This window comes from Pollachius pollachius (assembly GCF_949987615.1).
Source record: "Pollachius pollachius genome assembly, chromosome: 4".
NCBI lineage: Eukaryota > Metazoa > Chordata > Actinopteri > Gadiformes > Gadidae > Pollachius > Pollachius pollachius.
Genome location: NC_136937.1, coordinates 19,481,814 through 19,499,215, shown reverse-complemented (window position 1 = coordinate 19,499,215; position 17,402 = coordinate 19,481,814). Strand labels below are relative to the sequence as shown.

Below are 17,402 nucleotides of genomic sequence, written 5' to 3'. Positions count from 1 at the left end.
TCATAGAGCTCGTAAGTTCGCCCCTTCCGGTAGGCCCCTCATGGGACCTCTGAGATCGAAAAATATGAATGGGTTTCAATGGAGAGAAAGTAATTATTTTCTGGTCCCCGTCTTTATATGTGCTGGATTACACATATGTATACGTAGCGGAAGAGTCGGAGCCAGGCTGAGCCAAAGTCGGCGCATTTTCCACATAGCCTGCATTAATAGAGTCATTTTTTAGTTTTTATAGTTTTTTATAGCTGCTAGGCGTAAAGAGTTCACCTTTCAAAGCGGGATGTTTATTGCGGGGGAGGAGCCACGGCGGCAGTCGTGATCGTAATTTCCGGTTAGTGCACCACGGAGTACTCGATTTGGAACAGCACTCACATCTGAACAATTAACGTAGTAGATAGTACGGATAGTATACTTCCTTTAAGTATACTCATGGAAGTACAGGTATTGGAACACGGCAGCCTTAACAGCATAGCCTATTTGTATAATAAGGGAAATAATTACTTTTCCAAAGCCAAAACTTACTTTATTTTTCAAGTTTTACAAAGAAGAAATCTAAAAATCATTGTACAAGATACTGTGTGTGTGTGTGTGTGTGTATTTGTGTGTGTGTGTGTGTGTGTGCGCGCGCGTGTGTCTGTGCGTGCGTGTGTGTGTGTGTATAACACGCTATTTTATGTTGAAATGCGACGTAATCCAGTGTTCACGAAAAGTACACTGTCAACGTATGCTTTTGGCGACTGGGTTGGCTCTCAGATATACGTGTTTCTAACAAGATGATATCATTAAAAGTTACATAAAGTAACAGTTTAATAACACAAACGCAGGAAGCACGTGAGCTGCTAGTTTAGCGAAAGCAACCTGACGTCGTTGAAACATGCGAGCGAGCCGATCAAATCCTAATAACTATAAAACTAAAGATCAGACACAATCACTGACTAAAGATTATGCAAGTAAAAAGTATATTTCTCTCTAGAAATGTTATTAGAAACACGTTTAACGGTGAATCGGTCCTAAAATATTGCATTTCCCATTCAGATAATAAAGATTAATAAAGATCATACACATTCACTGACTGAAGATTATGTAAGGAAAATGTACATTTCTCGCTAGAAAAGTCATTAGAAACGCGTTTAATGGTGTATCTGTCCTAAAATATTGCATTTCCCATTCAGATAATAAAGATTAATAAAGATCATACACATTCACTGACTGAAGATTATGTAAGGAAAATGTACATTTCTCGCTAGAAATGTCATTAGAAACGCGTTTAATGGTGTATCTGTCCTAAAATATTGCATTTCCCATTCAGATAATAAAGATTAATATAAGCTACGCCGTGTTCCGGAGCCGCGGGGGATTCTGGGAATTGGGGTTCTCAGTTGACAAATGGGGCTTTTGTTAACTTGTTTTGTTGTTAGGATACAAACGTGTCTCCCCCCCTCAACAAACGTGTCCCCCCCCCCCCCCCCCCCCCCTTCAACTAACGTGTGTCCCCCCCCCTACAATCGTGTGTCGTCGTCCCCCTCAACAAACGTGTCTCCCCCCCCCCCCCCCTCCCCGGTCAACAACAGTCTCCCCCCCCCCCCCTAAACAATCGTGTCCCAAACCCCGAAACCCGCCTCCACAGCGGCACACGTGGATACTGTAGGTATAACACGCTATTTTTTACGTTGAAATGCTACGTATCCAGTGTTCATGGAAACGTGCACGTCAACGTTTTTTCTTGGCGACTGGGTTGCTGGGTTGGTGTGTCCCCCCCCCCCCCCCCTACAATCGTGTGTCCCCCCCCCCCTCAACAAACGTGTCTCCCCCCCCCCCCCCCCCCCCCCCTCCCCGGTCAACAACAGTCTCCCCCCCCCCCCTAAACAATCGTGTCCCAAACCCCGAAACCCGCCTCCACAGCGGCACACGTGGATACTGTAGGTATAACACGCTATTTTTTACGTTGAAATGCTACGTATCCAGTGTTCATGGAAACGTGCACTGTCAACGTTTTTTCTTGGCGACTGGGTTGCTGGGTTGGTGACACAAACCAGCACCGCAAACTTTCTCTCCCGCTTGAGATGACGTGTTTCTTTATAGTGTAACGACCTCGCCGGTGACATAATCATGTCGAGTCATTAGTTGAAGGTAGTTTTAATGGACCAAAAACCAGGTCACTGAAACCCGTAACATTGTAACAACATTGAAACCAACAGCTGAAAACCGGACCCAAACAAACCCCGGTTACCCCGGCAACACGGTCTCACTCGCGTGCAGGCCCCCACCCTCCTGTTCTTCCAAGGCCCTCCCCCAGCTGACCTAATGATTCGCCCCACACGCTGTTTGACAAGAATAACATTACAATACATGCACATAGAACAACTGGCATAACGGACAACGAAATATAATGTAACACATAACACACAAACTATTTAACTGTCCCAGGGTCGCTACAATAGATTCATGGGTCTGATTCGCCGATTTCCCATGCTGATATCCCGAAAGATTCTCGGGCATCTTCGACAATTTGGCTATAGATTGTCTCATTACACGCTAAATAATATAATTATAGCCTAATTATATATATAGGTTTTGGCATAAACATAACTAGGGTGCACTGTACTATCTGCGCACACCCTTTCTGAAGCCTCTCTCTCGCTCTCTCTCTCTCTCTCTGTCCCTCCCGCTCTCTCTTTCTCTCTCGTAGCGTTTTGTGGAGAACGTTAATTGTCTTAGAACACTCCCATTCAGAATGCATTGGTTTACATTTCGTTTTGTGTAACACGCAAAAAGTCGGACTATCGTGCTCGGGAACACGCTTCAATAGATTAACGTTCGTGCGCAGGAGCACGCAATGGCGTGATACCGGGTTGTACATTTAGTTCATCAAAATAAGCCCACAAAATGACGAGGCTCATCCCTTTGGGGCTTAGCTTTCATATGGCATATCATTTGTGTAGGTAGCATGATGTGAAAAAAGATACTTTAAGCATTGTTGCTAGCATGTAGCTTCTACCGGGAGTAAACCGCATATGTAGCAAGCACCTAGCCTCTGGCTCTATAAACGGGGGTCCCCACAGGCAACCGCCCAATATATAACAATCATATTTCCAATCGATTAATCATTTTAGAGCTAGTGTAATAAGAAACAAAATAACAGTTTAAGCTTGACATTGTGTTTCTAGGTTAAATATTGAGGTTGTTTAGGCTCTGCAACGTCCAAAATGGTTAGCTTTTGTGAAAGCCACCTTGGGCTAGAGCGTCATCTATCTACAACGTCCTCACTTTCTAGCCTCAACGGAAGTCAATGAGACCAACTGAAAATATACAAAGTTAAACTGTGATTCTGAAAAAAGATACAAGTGTGTTGACTTGTTAAATGTTTGAATGAAGGTTAATGGTTTTAAAATGACCAAGTTACGAAGTTTGAAGTGTCAGAATGGGCGGACGGCTCCACCGTCCACCCATTGACTTCCAATGTAAGAATTTATATTTAAAAACTAAAACAGTTAAAAAATATTTATATATGTTTTGAATTAAAGCGCATGACTCCAAGATAATCTAAACATTTTAAAATTAGAATGGAGTCTCTAGGTGAAAAATTGTGGAAGGAGCATTCACCTAAATAAAATAAGCATTCACCTAAAAAGTGATAGTTTACTTAAGGCGGTGAATATGTGTTTTAAAGTGGAACTTTCAGTTGGACACAGCAATAATTTCTTTGTATTTGATTCCAGACGACGATCGAGGCTTTGGAGGCGAATCGTCCGAGCCAAATGCAAATGTGATCATCGACGTCAGAAGTGTGTGCATCAGCGTCGGAGATGTAACGGTCTTGAAGAGTCCGCTGACCACAGTCTTCCTCCCCATCGTCTACATCATCGTATTTGTCGTGGGTCTGCCTGCCAACGCTCTGGCCCTCTGGGTGTTTCTATTCCGGACCAAGAAGAAGAACCCGTCCTCCATCTTCATGGCCAACCTGGCGCTGTGTGACCTGCTCTTTGTCATCTGGATCCCCCTGAAGATTGCCTACCACTTCAACGGCAATAGCTGGATCTACGGCGAGGGTCTTTGCAAGGTCCTGGTGGGGTTCTTCTACGCCAACATGTACTGCTCCACCGCCTTCATTGCCTGCATCAGCATTCAGCGCTACTGGGGTGTCATCCAGCCATTGTCCTGGCAACGAAAGGACAACACTGTGAGCGTGGCCATCTCCGTGTTGATCTGGCTGGCGGTCTGGGTCCTGACCACGCCCCTCTTCCTGTACGACCAGACGGTGAGGGTCATCAACATGGACATCGTTACGTGCCACGACGTCACCAATCTTAACCAGAGGGAGTTGGCGGCCGGCTACTTCCTGACCATGGGCATCCTGGGATTCGTAGTGCCAGCGGCGGTGTGCGTGGTGGCCTACGTGCTGATGCTCAAAGCCCTGCGGAGCTCCATGACGGATGAGGCCATCGCCAAGAAGCGACGCAAGGCGGTGCTGCTGATCATCACCGTGCTGGTCATGTTCCTGGTGTGCTTCAGTCCCAGTAACATCATGTTGCTGGTACACTACGGCCTCCTGCTGGCACAGATAACCAACAACGGCTACAGCTTCTACATCACCACCCTGTGCCTGGCCAGCCTCAACAGCTGCATCGACCCCTTCGTCTACTACTTCATCTCGGAGGACTACCGCCAACACATACGGAACACGCTCATCTGCCGCAGCCAGCGCAAGGCAGAGCGCATGCGCGTGTCCTTCAGCGCACTCAAGAACTCCAAGAAGGGTACGTGCAGCTCTGATAGCTCTGGAAAGAACAAGAGCAGCAGCTGCTGACCGCGGGGGGCGGGTTGGACTTGGCAGGTTCTGCCTCACAACGCGACACACTTTTTAATGTTTTAACATGAGCTTGTTTTCCTATGAATGTGTATATTCTTTGAATTAGAATTGTTTGTTTTTTATCTTGTCCCTGGTGTTGCTGGTATCCGACCGGCAGTTTATTGTCCAAATAAGGCATGTTGTTTCTGTTTCTTTTTTACTCCGATATCTGAGATCCTATATTCTTTTAAATAAATCACATTGCTCAAATGGATTTCTTCTGTGATTTTATTTTTTGATTCAGATAGTCTACACAAATAAGGAAAATTTGCTTATTAGTTTTGTTTCCGTTATTTGACATACAATTGAATATATCGATATCGATATCGATATTGCACAAAATTTATTTGCCCCTTTTATATCTACAAAATAAATGAATAATGATGTATTTAAAATCATTAAGGCCCAATAACAATTGAAAAGCATTCAAACATGACGCTATGGGCCGGAAACTCATGTCATTGTACGACGAGGGGCGGTACCTTTTCATTGTCCTCAATGCAGAGAGCTGTTGGCCTTAACACGCACGGACAAGAGGCCCACCAACGAGCCCTTAGCCTCGGACCTCAATGAGTACGGCAACACTACTATGGGGTGCCATTTGTAAACTGCTTCTAAAAAACTTACTTCACTTGTTCCAGAATAGCTTGAGCTTTGCTTATTTTTTTTTCCAGATTTAGCAAATAAACACCCCTTCAAACTGCACACTGCTCATTTTTCATCAACATTTTACATCTAAATCTTTACATGTAAATCTATTGCTTAATTCTAAATCTACATTTTATATCTGTCAAGTTATCTATGTTATTTCCTCAACATATCGAAGTCTATGGCCGAACATGGTTAGTATCCCTCCTGGCTGATTTCTATGGTTCTCCTGAGTAGACTCAGGAGAGGTCAGTCAGGCCGGCTGTCAGTGTGAATGCTGAGTGATTGGTGGTATTGTTTTCAGTATTGAGAAGACAATAGAATTATCTCTGCTCTACTTCATTACTGATTAAATTAACCCGGGTCTTATGGTCATGTTTTGAACCCTGCATCAGAAAACGATGTACCATCAATCAATGATATCTCGCCTTATTTCCGGTTATTGAATTCCTTCAATATGATTTAATCGATAGTAGTTATATTATGGCGCGTTCACATCACAGGGAATGATGGGGAAAACATTTTCGCAACGTTCTCGTGAACGACGAAAATGTTTTCCCCATAATTCCCAGCGATCTGAACGAGCCATAAGTCTCGCCTTCCCTCGGTCAAATGTCTATGGGAAATAACATGGCGTTTTTCAATGATCGTACATAACAAACTCTGTAGGTGGCTAAGAAGTAAAAGCTGCGTCACGAGTTTTGGATTGTCGGTGTCTTTAAAGTCCTAGTAAACGATTAGAGTTGCCAACTCTCACGCATCTGGCGTGACACTCACGCTTTCAGCATCAATCTCACGCTCTCACCTCACGTAAGAAATGTCACGCCAAATAGCCCATCTTTTAAAAAATAATGATCATCAACTTTTGTCCGTCCATTCACTGTTGATCATTCACTACTAGACCACAGAATATACAGGAAATATGCTTGTTAGATCTATCTATCCATCTATTTATCTATCTATTCAGACCGACTGCATTGACTGCAGTGCAGGCTGATCTACGACGTCCTCCGCGCACCTTTCTCTGTTGATTCGCCGCTCCCTTGCGTCTATTAGTTGTGTGTGAAAAGTGTTGAGTGAAAGACGCGTGTTTGGGAAGAAGCAAATAAAGTCTTGGTTAAGGTCTGAGAGCGCAAATAAATGCCTCAAACTAGTGCTATCATTTTAAAATAACAACGTTACATTTGTTTTATTGCTGTTGTTATTTTAACGCAATTAATGCGGATACTCCGCTATTTGGTTTCATTTACTTATAAGAGCATGTAGGCCTACTGCTCAATACTCAACCTAAAATTATGGCCAGGGTATCAAAATAAACAAGAATATCTAATGTGCATTTTCATGTGATTCCCAACATCTGCACAAGATGATGAAGAGAGAAAATATACCTCAAAGAGCTTTTCAGAGACCTTCTCTAAAATGGCAGGATCCAAAAACTCTCCTTCCCTCCTTCCTGTCTACTGCCTATCTGCCTCACTGTGTGGAGTGTGGACCTTGTTGGAATTCAACCAGAACTTGTTAGTTCGGTCTTACTTAGTCTACATATTATTAATATTACAAGTGCCTTTCGAGCTAAGCACGGCAAGAACAAGTCAATATAGGCGTTACTTTACTGAATCTCTTGGCTTCTATAGGCTACATAATCGAGAGGATATGTTACAGTTCAAAATATTTTAATTAGCCTATATTATTTTAATTATGATTTAACATTAATTCCATGTTGTTACTTTTCAATATCTGTCATTAGGCTAAATAAAGTCACGTTTGGCAATGAGCGGTGTCCAAGTAACCTATTCTCGCAATATAGTCCCTAAAGGTTTTCTCATGGTTTGACAGCCCTCCTCACAACAAAATTACAAGGTTTCTTAATGTAGTCTAGGCTATCAACTAATAACCAAATTACTTAACTAATTAAAAGGACATGACACACTGTTACCTTCTGTTAAATTCCTTCTTTCTGGGTAAGACTGGGAATAAATTCTGAGGTCTTGGTTAAGTACATATCTATGGCAGCAGGTGCCAGTAGGTCTATACAGCTGTGTTCCTATGCCAATGCATGATTATAGGCGCATTCATGGTCCTGGTGATAACGAGACGCCTCTTCGGAAGTCAAAAGTTCTTTTTTTTTTATCCGATAAAAAACTGTCAGAACTAAACAGAACTTAGTAGGATCAGTTTCAAGTTTGAATGCCTTCATTTCCTTGTAGCCTTCTATCCTTTTGCTATGGGAAGCATATTGTATTGCCACTGTATGGAAGGCTATACTTGCTCTTATCTAGAGCTGGTTTACCAGTTACCTGTTACCTGTCCTCCAAGTGCCTCGTGACACATAGGGCCTTTACAGAACCTTTACATTTCTCTTGGTCCGCTGCTGCAACTCGCACCTCATCCCATGAGCCCCAGCCACCATTTCTCCTCTCTTTCTCCAGTTTGTCCTAGGTCTTCCTCTTCTTCTTTTCCCTTCCGGTGCCCACGTCTTTGCCACATTGCCTTCATCTCAGCTCACTTAAGCAGGGCCTCAGTCCTGATATGATCTTGCCATTGGACACGGAGAATTCTGCGCAGGCGCTTGTTATTGAATACCAGTGTTTACCACGGACAGAAAGCGTGGTGCCAGGGCCGGAGTGGGGCAAGATTCAGGAGCCCTGAGGGGGGGCGACGGGAGTGTGGGGGGGGGGGGGGGGGACGGACGACTAATAAGGTTTAAGGACTAATAATAGTCCTTAAACCAATCAGACCAACGATCGCTTTGATCGCAAAAATCGATTCCCTTGTCGTCATTGTGTTAAACCAGCCAATAGCGCACCAGGGGGAAAGGCCATCTTGGTGATTGTCTCCAGTAAAAGCGGATCGTAAACAGAAAGAAATGCATTGCTCTCCAGCCCCTGCTTCAGTTTGGTAAAACGGTCGCCGACCGTCTTCTCTGTACCAAATATCCGGCTGCTTCGGGTTTTCCTTTGATAGGCGCGTTGAGAGGAGGAGCGGGCGATAAGTGTTCCCGCGCACCGCTGGCATGAATGCGCGATTGTCTCTGTGTGTGCGTGTTCATGTGCGTATGCGTGTGCGAATGAGAATGTCAGGGAGAAAGAGTGCTATGAGGAGATGAATGAACGGAACGATATTTATATTTAAAAATCAAAAAAAAAAAAAGAAGTGGAATCAAATTGTGGCGCTCTGTGTTGATTCTGTGGCGCTGCACCACACATTAGTCTATGCATGGGAAACACTGAATACATCGACTAATTTGTCATCACCTTTATTAATTTTCCAGGTCTCGCATCCATACAGCAAGACAGGTAACACCAAGGTCTTGTACAGTATTAGCTTAGTTCTCCTCCAGATGCTGTTTGAGTTCCAAATTCTCTTTAGTCTGACAAAGGTCCCCCTTGCCTTTGAAAGCCTGTTCTGTAAGACTTTCATTCCGCCGCCTCTTTGCTAACTTTTGCTCCAAGATACGGGAATTCTTCCACCTCCTCGATTACCTGCCAATTAATGTTTATGTTTATTCTTGTCTCCTTTTTCGCATTGGTTCTTAAGAATTTTATCTTTCCAAGGTTGATTCTAAGCCCTACCCGTTTGGCTGCCTCATCCAATCTGATGGTTTTGTCTTGGTTCACATATAGGGTTGCTTGCCACTTGTTTACCTGTTCTATGATGTTTCTCAGTATAAAGACTTGATCTGTTGTTCCTCTTCCGTGCCTATAGCCCGCCTGCTCCTTCCTCAGTCTCTTGTCAACTCCATATCTCACTCTGTCAATGACAATTTGTCCCAGTATCTTCCCAAAGACAGGCAGCAGTGTTATGCCTCTTGAGTTCTTACAATCTTTTAGGTTGCCTTTCTTCGGCAGCTTTATGATCACCCCTCTTTTCCAAGCTTCTGGGATAGCCTCAAACTTCCACACCTTCGACAGCAACTCCTGTATTTTCCTTGGCAAAAACTCCACGTTTGTCTTCAATAATTCCGCTGTGATGTTATCAATGCCAGGTGCTTTCCCGCTCTTCAACTTTTTAACTGCCTCTTTTACCTCACCCAGAGTTGGTTCGTTCACTGCTATCTCCTGAATTTCATCTTCTAAGTCAAATCCTACTTCGTCTGTGATGGTTATCGGATTCCCTGGCGTTTCCCTGTTCAGTACTACTTTAAAGTGTTCTGTCCATCTGTCCAGTACATCCTTCTTCTTACTGAGGTTTCCGTTCTTATCCATCACTGCTGCACTTTGTCTTGGTTTGTCATTGCATAAAGACTTTCTCAGTCCATACAGTGTCTTCATGTGCTGACCTCGTGCAGCCTCTTCAGCTTGACTTGCAACGTTATCTAGCCATCTCCTCATGTCTGCCTTGATACTCCTTTTGACCTCTCTGTTCTTCTCTACATATTTTGCCCTTAGTTGTGTCTTCACCCTTTCTAAACTACTTAAGATCTTCTTATTGGTAGCTTCCCGTTGATCGACTAGCTGCCATGATTCCTCGCTAATCCATGGTTTCTTCTTCCGGGGATTACCTAAAACAGTTTCTGCAACCTCTGTGTACGCTTTCCGCATTACCTCAAAATCCCTCTCTACTTCACATTGATCCCCTCCTAGGTGTTGTTGTAAAGCCTGAGGGGTATTCCACGAACTGAGGTTTAACAAACACTTAATGCTGAACTCTAGGTTGATTGATCCTGTACCGACTAACCCAGAGCTGTCGGTTCCACAGCACCGGTTATGCATTAGTTCAATCAACACGGGGTTGGTTAACACAGGGTTGTGCATGTTCACGGCAAACCTATAATGACGTGATGTATGGATCATGGGAATACTGATCAAAATGGCGAAATGGGCCGCATATTTCACCGATCTCGACCTCCAGGTTCTCCTGGGGAGTTACGATGAGGAAAAGGTAGTGATAATGAGGAAAGGTAACACTAAAGCATGTGCCATACAGAAAAATAAAGCCTGGCAGAGGATAGCTGACTGCGTAAATTCGTAAGTGTCATGGCAAAAGTGCTATCCTTAATATTTGAACTATGAATCTATTCATTGCCTATCTCAGTTAAGCTTCCTTAACATTACATAATCTGTTATCTACAAAGATGTAATCCGACGGCCCTCAAACGATCATTGGAACAAGTAAAAATGAAATACAAAAACGTTGTAAAAACTGGTAAGCTTTTCCCACCATCGTCCTACCGGCATTTAAATTGTCATATCATAGTCCTATTTGTCACTCCTCCTGCATTTAAATAGCCACTTTTTTTTTTAAAGCCAATCGTAAGATGGCCGACAGTTGGCAGACTGGATCTGGCCCTCCAATTACCTTCACCCCGGTCGAGGAGCTGGCTGTGAGCATTAATACAGGGTGCCCTGGCATGGAGGCGGTACCTGGAGGTACCTCCTCAGAGAGTCCGGGGCCATCTCCATCCACCGTCAACCCACTGGTTGAATGTAGGTTTTCTGTATTTTAATTTTTGTATGTCTTTGAACACATGCAAACCGTGTGCGTGTCACAGCGCAAATGTTCCAAATGTTATTTTGTAACTGGGTAGAAAACCCAACGATTGTTGTATGCCTGCTGTATATGTGGCTCAATTCCAAAATGTGACTAATTAATCAACTTCACAGATCAAGATGGAGTATTGCTTTTAATGGAGCCGGCTACGACTGAACATCCTCCAGTTTCTGTAAGTCCGGTAGGCCTATTTTTTATCATTTCTGTTGTAAGCGCATCTCAAACTAGTCAGCCAATAGGCATAGAATTGCTCTTTGTATGACAGGAGGTGTGGTAGAAAATAACCAAATTCTATAACTTCAACTAACTAAGAGAGTATGAGGAATCGAGGAGTCCGGAGCAAGTATGACATAAGACTTTATTGTTGAACAAGCAACAACAAGGCTGAGTAGTTGGCGAAGCACTGCCGATCATAAGATCCCTGTCTTTTTATTCTCACAAACCAAGCTATTCCCCATATGGTATGCCCACCCACAGAATGCATACTCGTTCTCCTTTAATGTTAAGGCCGGTCATCCATGCATTCATTTGTGATATATTGTCAACATCTGCAGCTCGTCTTAACTTTAAGTTGACGTCAGTACACCTTGACCCCAAACTCTCTGGCGCCGTGTCAAGTCTCTCCTATGAATTCAGAGGTGATTTAGCTGCTTTCCACTATTAATGTATCTATATGATATATAGGCCTGATAATACTCATAGTTTGCCATAAAAAATAATGGTTAATTTCTTCTATATATCGTCCCTTTTGGGACTGACAAAAAAGAAAGTAGTAATATTTCCCTTTTTACTTAAACTATCACACGTTCCCTTCCTTATTAAGTGATCCATAAGACTACGTGCCAGGCCTTTAGACCAGATTAGCACTACATTTTGTTATCAGAAAAAACCTTTAAACTTGATCAGGGCTTTCAACCTGCAAAATTCTCAGGGATTTCAAACTGTGTTTTAGGTAAAAAAGATTACCAAATGTACTACATTATTATAGCATTTTGATCCCTGCAATTCGTTCATATAAAATCATAAAACCTGTCAAATCATAACAACACAATGTTCCACATTCAACATGCAATTATATCAAATGTTTACCTAAAATTCCCACATAGTAATCATAACATCATATATTCAGCATACATTTCAGAAATATGTGACATAATAATATACTTAATAATCGTAACTTTTCTTCAAACGTACATAGAGTGAATTATTCCCGTGATCCTCATGTATTGGTGTAACGTGTGCATGTGGGGGGTTTTGGACATTGGTGTAGTCGTTGCTCCTGTTCGCCGTCATCAGGCCCTGGAGCCCATGAGTCCAATGTTCATCCCTTTCTTGTCAAGGGCACGGCTCACATGGAGAGGTCACCAGTATGACCTAAGATCTCCTCCTGGTGTCCGATTATCACAGTCCGCTCTCCTCTCCAGCTTCATTCTGATCTATTTCCCCATAGAGCTTCCGCTCCCAATCTTTTGACTCATCTATGCTAGTTACCATGAGGGCCATGTCCTTAGAGAGCCTGGATGCTATCACAGATCTGACTATGGGAATACAACAGCAGAAAATCAATCCTATAACTGTTAATACTATCAAGAGCACTATACCTATTTTGGCTAGCACCATTCCCCACATACCAAACCTTGTTTCCAGCCAACAAACATACCCTGGTCATGGCCTACATTATCCTTTACGTCCTTTCTTAGACGTTTTAGGTTGTTCATCGCGAGTGTGAATGATCGACCTGGAGCAGTGTTATTTGGGATGTAGGTTCAACACATTCCACCTATAAGAGTACAAACTCCTCCCCTCTCTGCTAAAAGCCAATCCAAGGCTTGTCTATTTTGCCTTTGTCATTTTGGTAACATTCTAATCCCTCCCCTATATGGAAATTTGTTCCTATTGGCAGTGTCACTTCACCTCTTGCTTTTGATAGAGTTATGTCCATTTCTCGACATCTTTTCATAATTTTGTTCATAGGGTTTCGTCCCATTTATCTTCATAATATATGTTGTAATCACTCGATCCTAAGTACAGTAAACATTGAATTGAACACACAAAGTGCTTATCCTGATATGGGGACGCAGTACCTTCTGTTCGTGTTTCATTTGTATTGACCCGTTGATTATTGAATTGCTGTCTCCACTCTTCTCTGCATAATTCCCAATCATATTTAGTATTTATTGCTTACAATGCATTCTGACGACTTTTACTACATAAATAACAGTTATCTGCCTCTATCTGTTTTCCAGTGAATTCCACCCATTTATACCAACTATTTTCTTTTTCTTGTCTTAACAACTGGTCTGTTGTTCTAATGCGTCCATAGGGGCCAGGGTTATACTGTTTTAGGGTATATAGGTAATTGACCATTGATATTGCAGTTGCCAGTGTTTCTATGTTATTCTCTTTTGGTTTCATTGTTGGGGTCACCTCTACTTCTGCTAGCATTGCTGTCGGTTTTATCTTACTCTGAACAGTAGCTGCTGTACCATTTTTTGCTAGTGTGTTTATTGGCTCACTCATGATTGTTGTTTCTTCTCTAATGGGAGTTACATTAGTGATTGCTAGTATTGTTGTTTCTTCTCTAATATAAGTTACATTAGTGATTGCTAGTATTGTTGTTTCTTCTCTAATAGAAGTTACATTAGTGATTGCTAGTATTGTTGTTTCTTCTCTAATAGAAGTTACATTAGTGATTGAAGGTTGTGCTTAATCCCTGACATCAGAAGTTTCATTAATCTTACCTGCATCTAAAGTCAAATTTAATCTATTAGCGGTTACAATTGAATCTTACGCAATATCTCTAACTGGAGCTTGATCTACTTTATCGGTGGCTGTGGTTATATTTACTTTGCCATTATCTGAAGTTTTTCCTGACTTACTTTGGTCAAATTCAACGACCTTACCAGGTTGATTTTTGATTATACAAGGGACTTCTGCTTCTAGTGTAAAGTTGAATGTTCTTTCTGACACTCTTTTAAGAAGCTGATATCCTTTTATTTGTAATTTGTACTCGCTGTTGCAGTCCCATGTTTTTTGTGATTTTACTGTCATACACCATTTCATTGGTTTTGGCTGAATATACACTTTACACTGACTTTTCCTCCAAGCTAGTTTATACTTTCGGTGGAAAGTTAATGCACATAACGATTGGTTACCTGACATAACAGTAAACATAATTTGTTCATTAACTCTGTTTTACGGTGGTATCTGAGCATATAAGACTATCCTCTCTTCCTTTTTAACTATTCCTGAATGTGTCGGGCTGGATTGTCCTGTGTTTCTCTTACGCTTCCTTCAGTACCAGGCTCTGATTCCTGGCTATTTCAGGTCTGTGTTGTCTCCGTAGTTTCATCCTTCCTCGGGATCTGTCCTTGAGCCAGTGGAATCTGGCCCAACCCGTAGAGGAACAGGAGCAGGCTCGCCATTTTCAGCATCATCGTGTGGCTGTGGCTCCTGGCTCGGCTGGGTCTGGTCCTGGGGTAGTTGATCAGCCCCGGGCATATCTGCATCTGGCTCCTCCTCATGCTTTTCCCTTATCCTGGGTTTAGAGGCTTTTGTGCAGTGGTTGAGGTGATACCACGTGCCACTTCCTTCCACCGCAATGGCTGTTGGTGTTGCGTTGGTGACTTTGTATGGTCCTTCTCTCCTGGGCTGGTTCCACTTCCTCCTGAACACCCTTAGGTACACCTGGTCACCTGGCTCCACCCCTCTTGGTGGTTCCTCCTCCAACTCTGGAACTTTGTGTTTCTTCTGTTGGAATGTAAACTGATGTACAGCAGTTAGTTGTTCAAACATATTTTACTTAATTCTATTTCTAATTACTCTAATGGAAGTCCCTTATGGGGCCCTCGAATGATAGGTGAAGGCTTGGGTCAACCCGTAAGCATTTCATGCGGGGTTAGATTCGTCGTTCTGTTCGCTTGCATGTGATAACTCATTAGTGCCAGTGGTACTGCATCAATCCAGTTCAATTTAGTGTTTGCCCAAATTTTGTTGATTTTTGTTTTGAGCGTCCCATTTCATATTCTGAGCTAATTTCAAACCTTGGCATGACCTCTCTAGTCAAAAGGTTTGATTACAGTATCCACTTGATTTATTTTCACACTACTTCCCTCCTTGCGCATGGCCAATGCTGTGTGCATTAAATGATAAGCAAACCTAACAACGCTGTTGGTGCAACCAACGTTGAAGTGCCTTACCTCAATTGGGAAGAGAAATCGAAGCCAGTATATCCAAAACCAAAGGTCGATATTGGTGGATTTACCATCAGCCGCCTTAAAACCACGCTGTTCCCAAAGTCATGCACTAAACCGAAAACGTTACATGCGTCAGTAGGCCTATAAACCTTGATGGTTAAATAAACGAAAACGCGACATGCCCCGTCCCAAGTCCACCACTTCCACTGCTAGAGCTGACATATCTGACTCCTGTTCCTCCTCCACCTTTCACCAACCGGCTCTTCCTATAATGGTTGCAGCTCCTCACTTCTTGATCAAGTGAGCAAGTGCTCACAGTGACTCTGTCAAGTAATCGTGACTGTGCCTGCCTTAGGTTGTCCCGGGTTTCAAGGTGGGATCTTGCCCGTCGTTGGCTAACCACCCTTCCATATTGGCTTATTGCAGGATGCCGTGCCAGGGATACAATCAATCCCCACCCATAAGGTAGTATAGATTGCAAAGTGGAGGGATGGAGACAGACTCTTCAGTCCCAGTTACCCATGCAGCCAAGTGTGTGCGTAATGGAAACACACCAGGGCGATTACCCTTTGTGTGTGAGGGAGCGTATGATGGGGTGAATCCAAAGGTAATTTATTACTTAAAAATAATTTAAGAGTTAAAAATATCATATTATCAAATGCTCACATTTTATAAAAGTGTTGCAGCTGTAGTTGTTATGATCCGCCCCTGGTTTTCCCATTCACCTGCCTGCCACCCTGATCACTCCCAATTAACCCAACCACCTTCACCTGTGTTTCCCCTATATCAGTCCTTTCCTCCCAAACATTCCTTGCCAGATTGTCTCTTGTGTTTCACTTTCCCGCGATTCGAATCCTGACCTACCACCTATCCTGCCTGCTCTCTGATCCTCGCCTGTCTGACTATCCTGCCTGCTCCTGATCCCCGCCTGTCTGACTATCCTGCCTGCTCCTGACCCCCGCCTGTCTGACTATTCTGCCGGTTCCTAATCCCCGCCTGTCCGACTATCCTGCCTGCTCCTGATCCCCGCCTGTCTGACTCTCCTGCCTGCTCCTGATCCCCGCCTGTCTGACTATCCTGCCTGCTCCTGATCCCGCCTGTCTGACTATTCTGCCTGCCGATCCTGAATCCGAATAAACGATTGACACTGTTCCATGCTCTTCGCCAGTCTGTGCACTTGGGTTCAGCCAAACGCTCACGTTACAGTAGTAGTGGCATTTGAAAGGTAAACCTTCTACTTCTGAATGTAAATTGAGAACCTATTATGTAGGATCCCTTCCCAGCAGATGTAGCGTTAATCAACCTGTTGTCCTTAACTAAGGAGATGTAAAAGAAAACAAAAATCACAATATTAAACTTGCATTTTCAATATTAGGCGTCTCACTTCTGTGTTAACTGTTATTCATAATCACAATTCCCTTCATAATTCTACCCGATTGTCCTACACTAACTATTTAAATTGGATGACCTAATCTTCTTTTATTCTACCCATTGCTGGCATTTGATGTTCTAGTTTTTTGTTGGTCAAAATCGAATCGATACATTATTTCCATTTTCTAATTGACCTTATTGTTTTATCTGAAGTATGCTTTTAGTACCCCCTTGTGAATTCCATCACTCTGAGTAGGGGAGGATTCTCCCTTACCTCGGTGGCCCTGACACACACATGAGAACAGGCTCACACACCTTTTATTTTTTTAAACCCCTTATTTTTCACTCTGGATAACATGAATTAGAAATTTGGATAACATTTTATCGTACTTATGTAGTCTAATTTTAAATATTGCCGAATATTATTTCTAGATTATAAAATCACTTTTAATAAAATGTCTGTTATTACCGTAATCCCTTTTGTGAGTTTTCAAACTCACTTGTCTCTTAACAGACTGTAGTTGAGGAAGCGGCGGGTACATCAAGGTCGCAATATGAGCACGTAAGACATATTCCTAGGCTACTCACTTACTTTATTGGCCAAGTATGTCACTTGAATGTTAAAACAATATTTTCCTCTATTTCAGATGACGACTAAAGAATTATACCGTGTCCATCTTCAGCGGGAAATCACTATTCCTGATTTGGAGTACACAAAGCTGCTGATAGAGGTAAAAAGGGAGGTTGGGCAGAAATTCAAAGTGGACATGATATTGCTATTCAATGTACTAATTATATTCTTTTTCACCCCTCAGCAAATAAAGAATAAAAATGATGGATGAAAACAGTGT

General features: G+C 42.8%; 1 protein-coding gene across 1 annotated transcript in view; it reads left to right on the top strand.

Annotated features, from left to right (window-relative positions):
• The window catches only part of LOC307075027 (proteinase-activated receptor 2-like), a 51,117-nt gene extending 46,108 nt beyond the window's left edge, over positions 1 to 5,009 (top strand). Inside the window, exon 2 of the mRNA XM_079735516.1 lies at positions 3,717 to 5,009. Coding sequence (XP_079591642.1) covers positions 3,717 to 4,804 — 1,088 coding nt within the window. The 3' untranslated portion in view covers positions 4,805 to 5,009. The remainder of the gene's footprint in view (positions 1 to 3,716) is intronic.
• Positions 5,010 to 17,402: the final 12,393 nt, after the last annotated feature.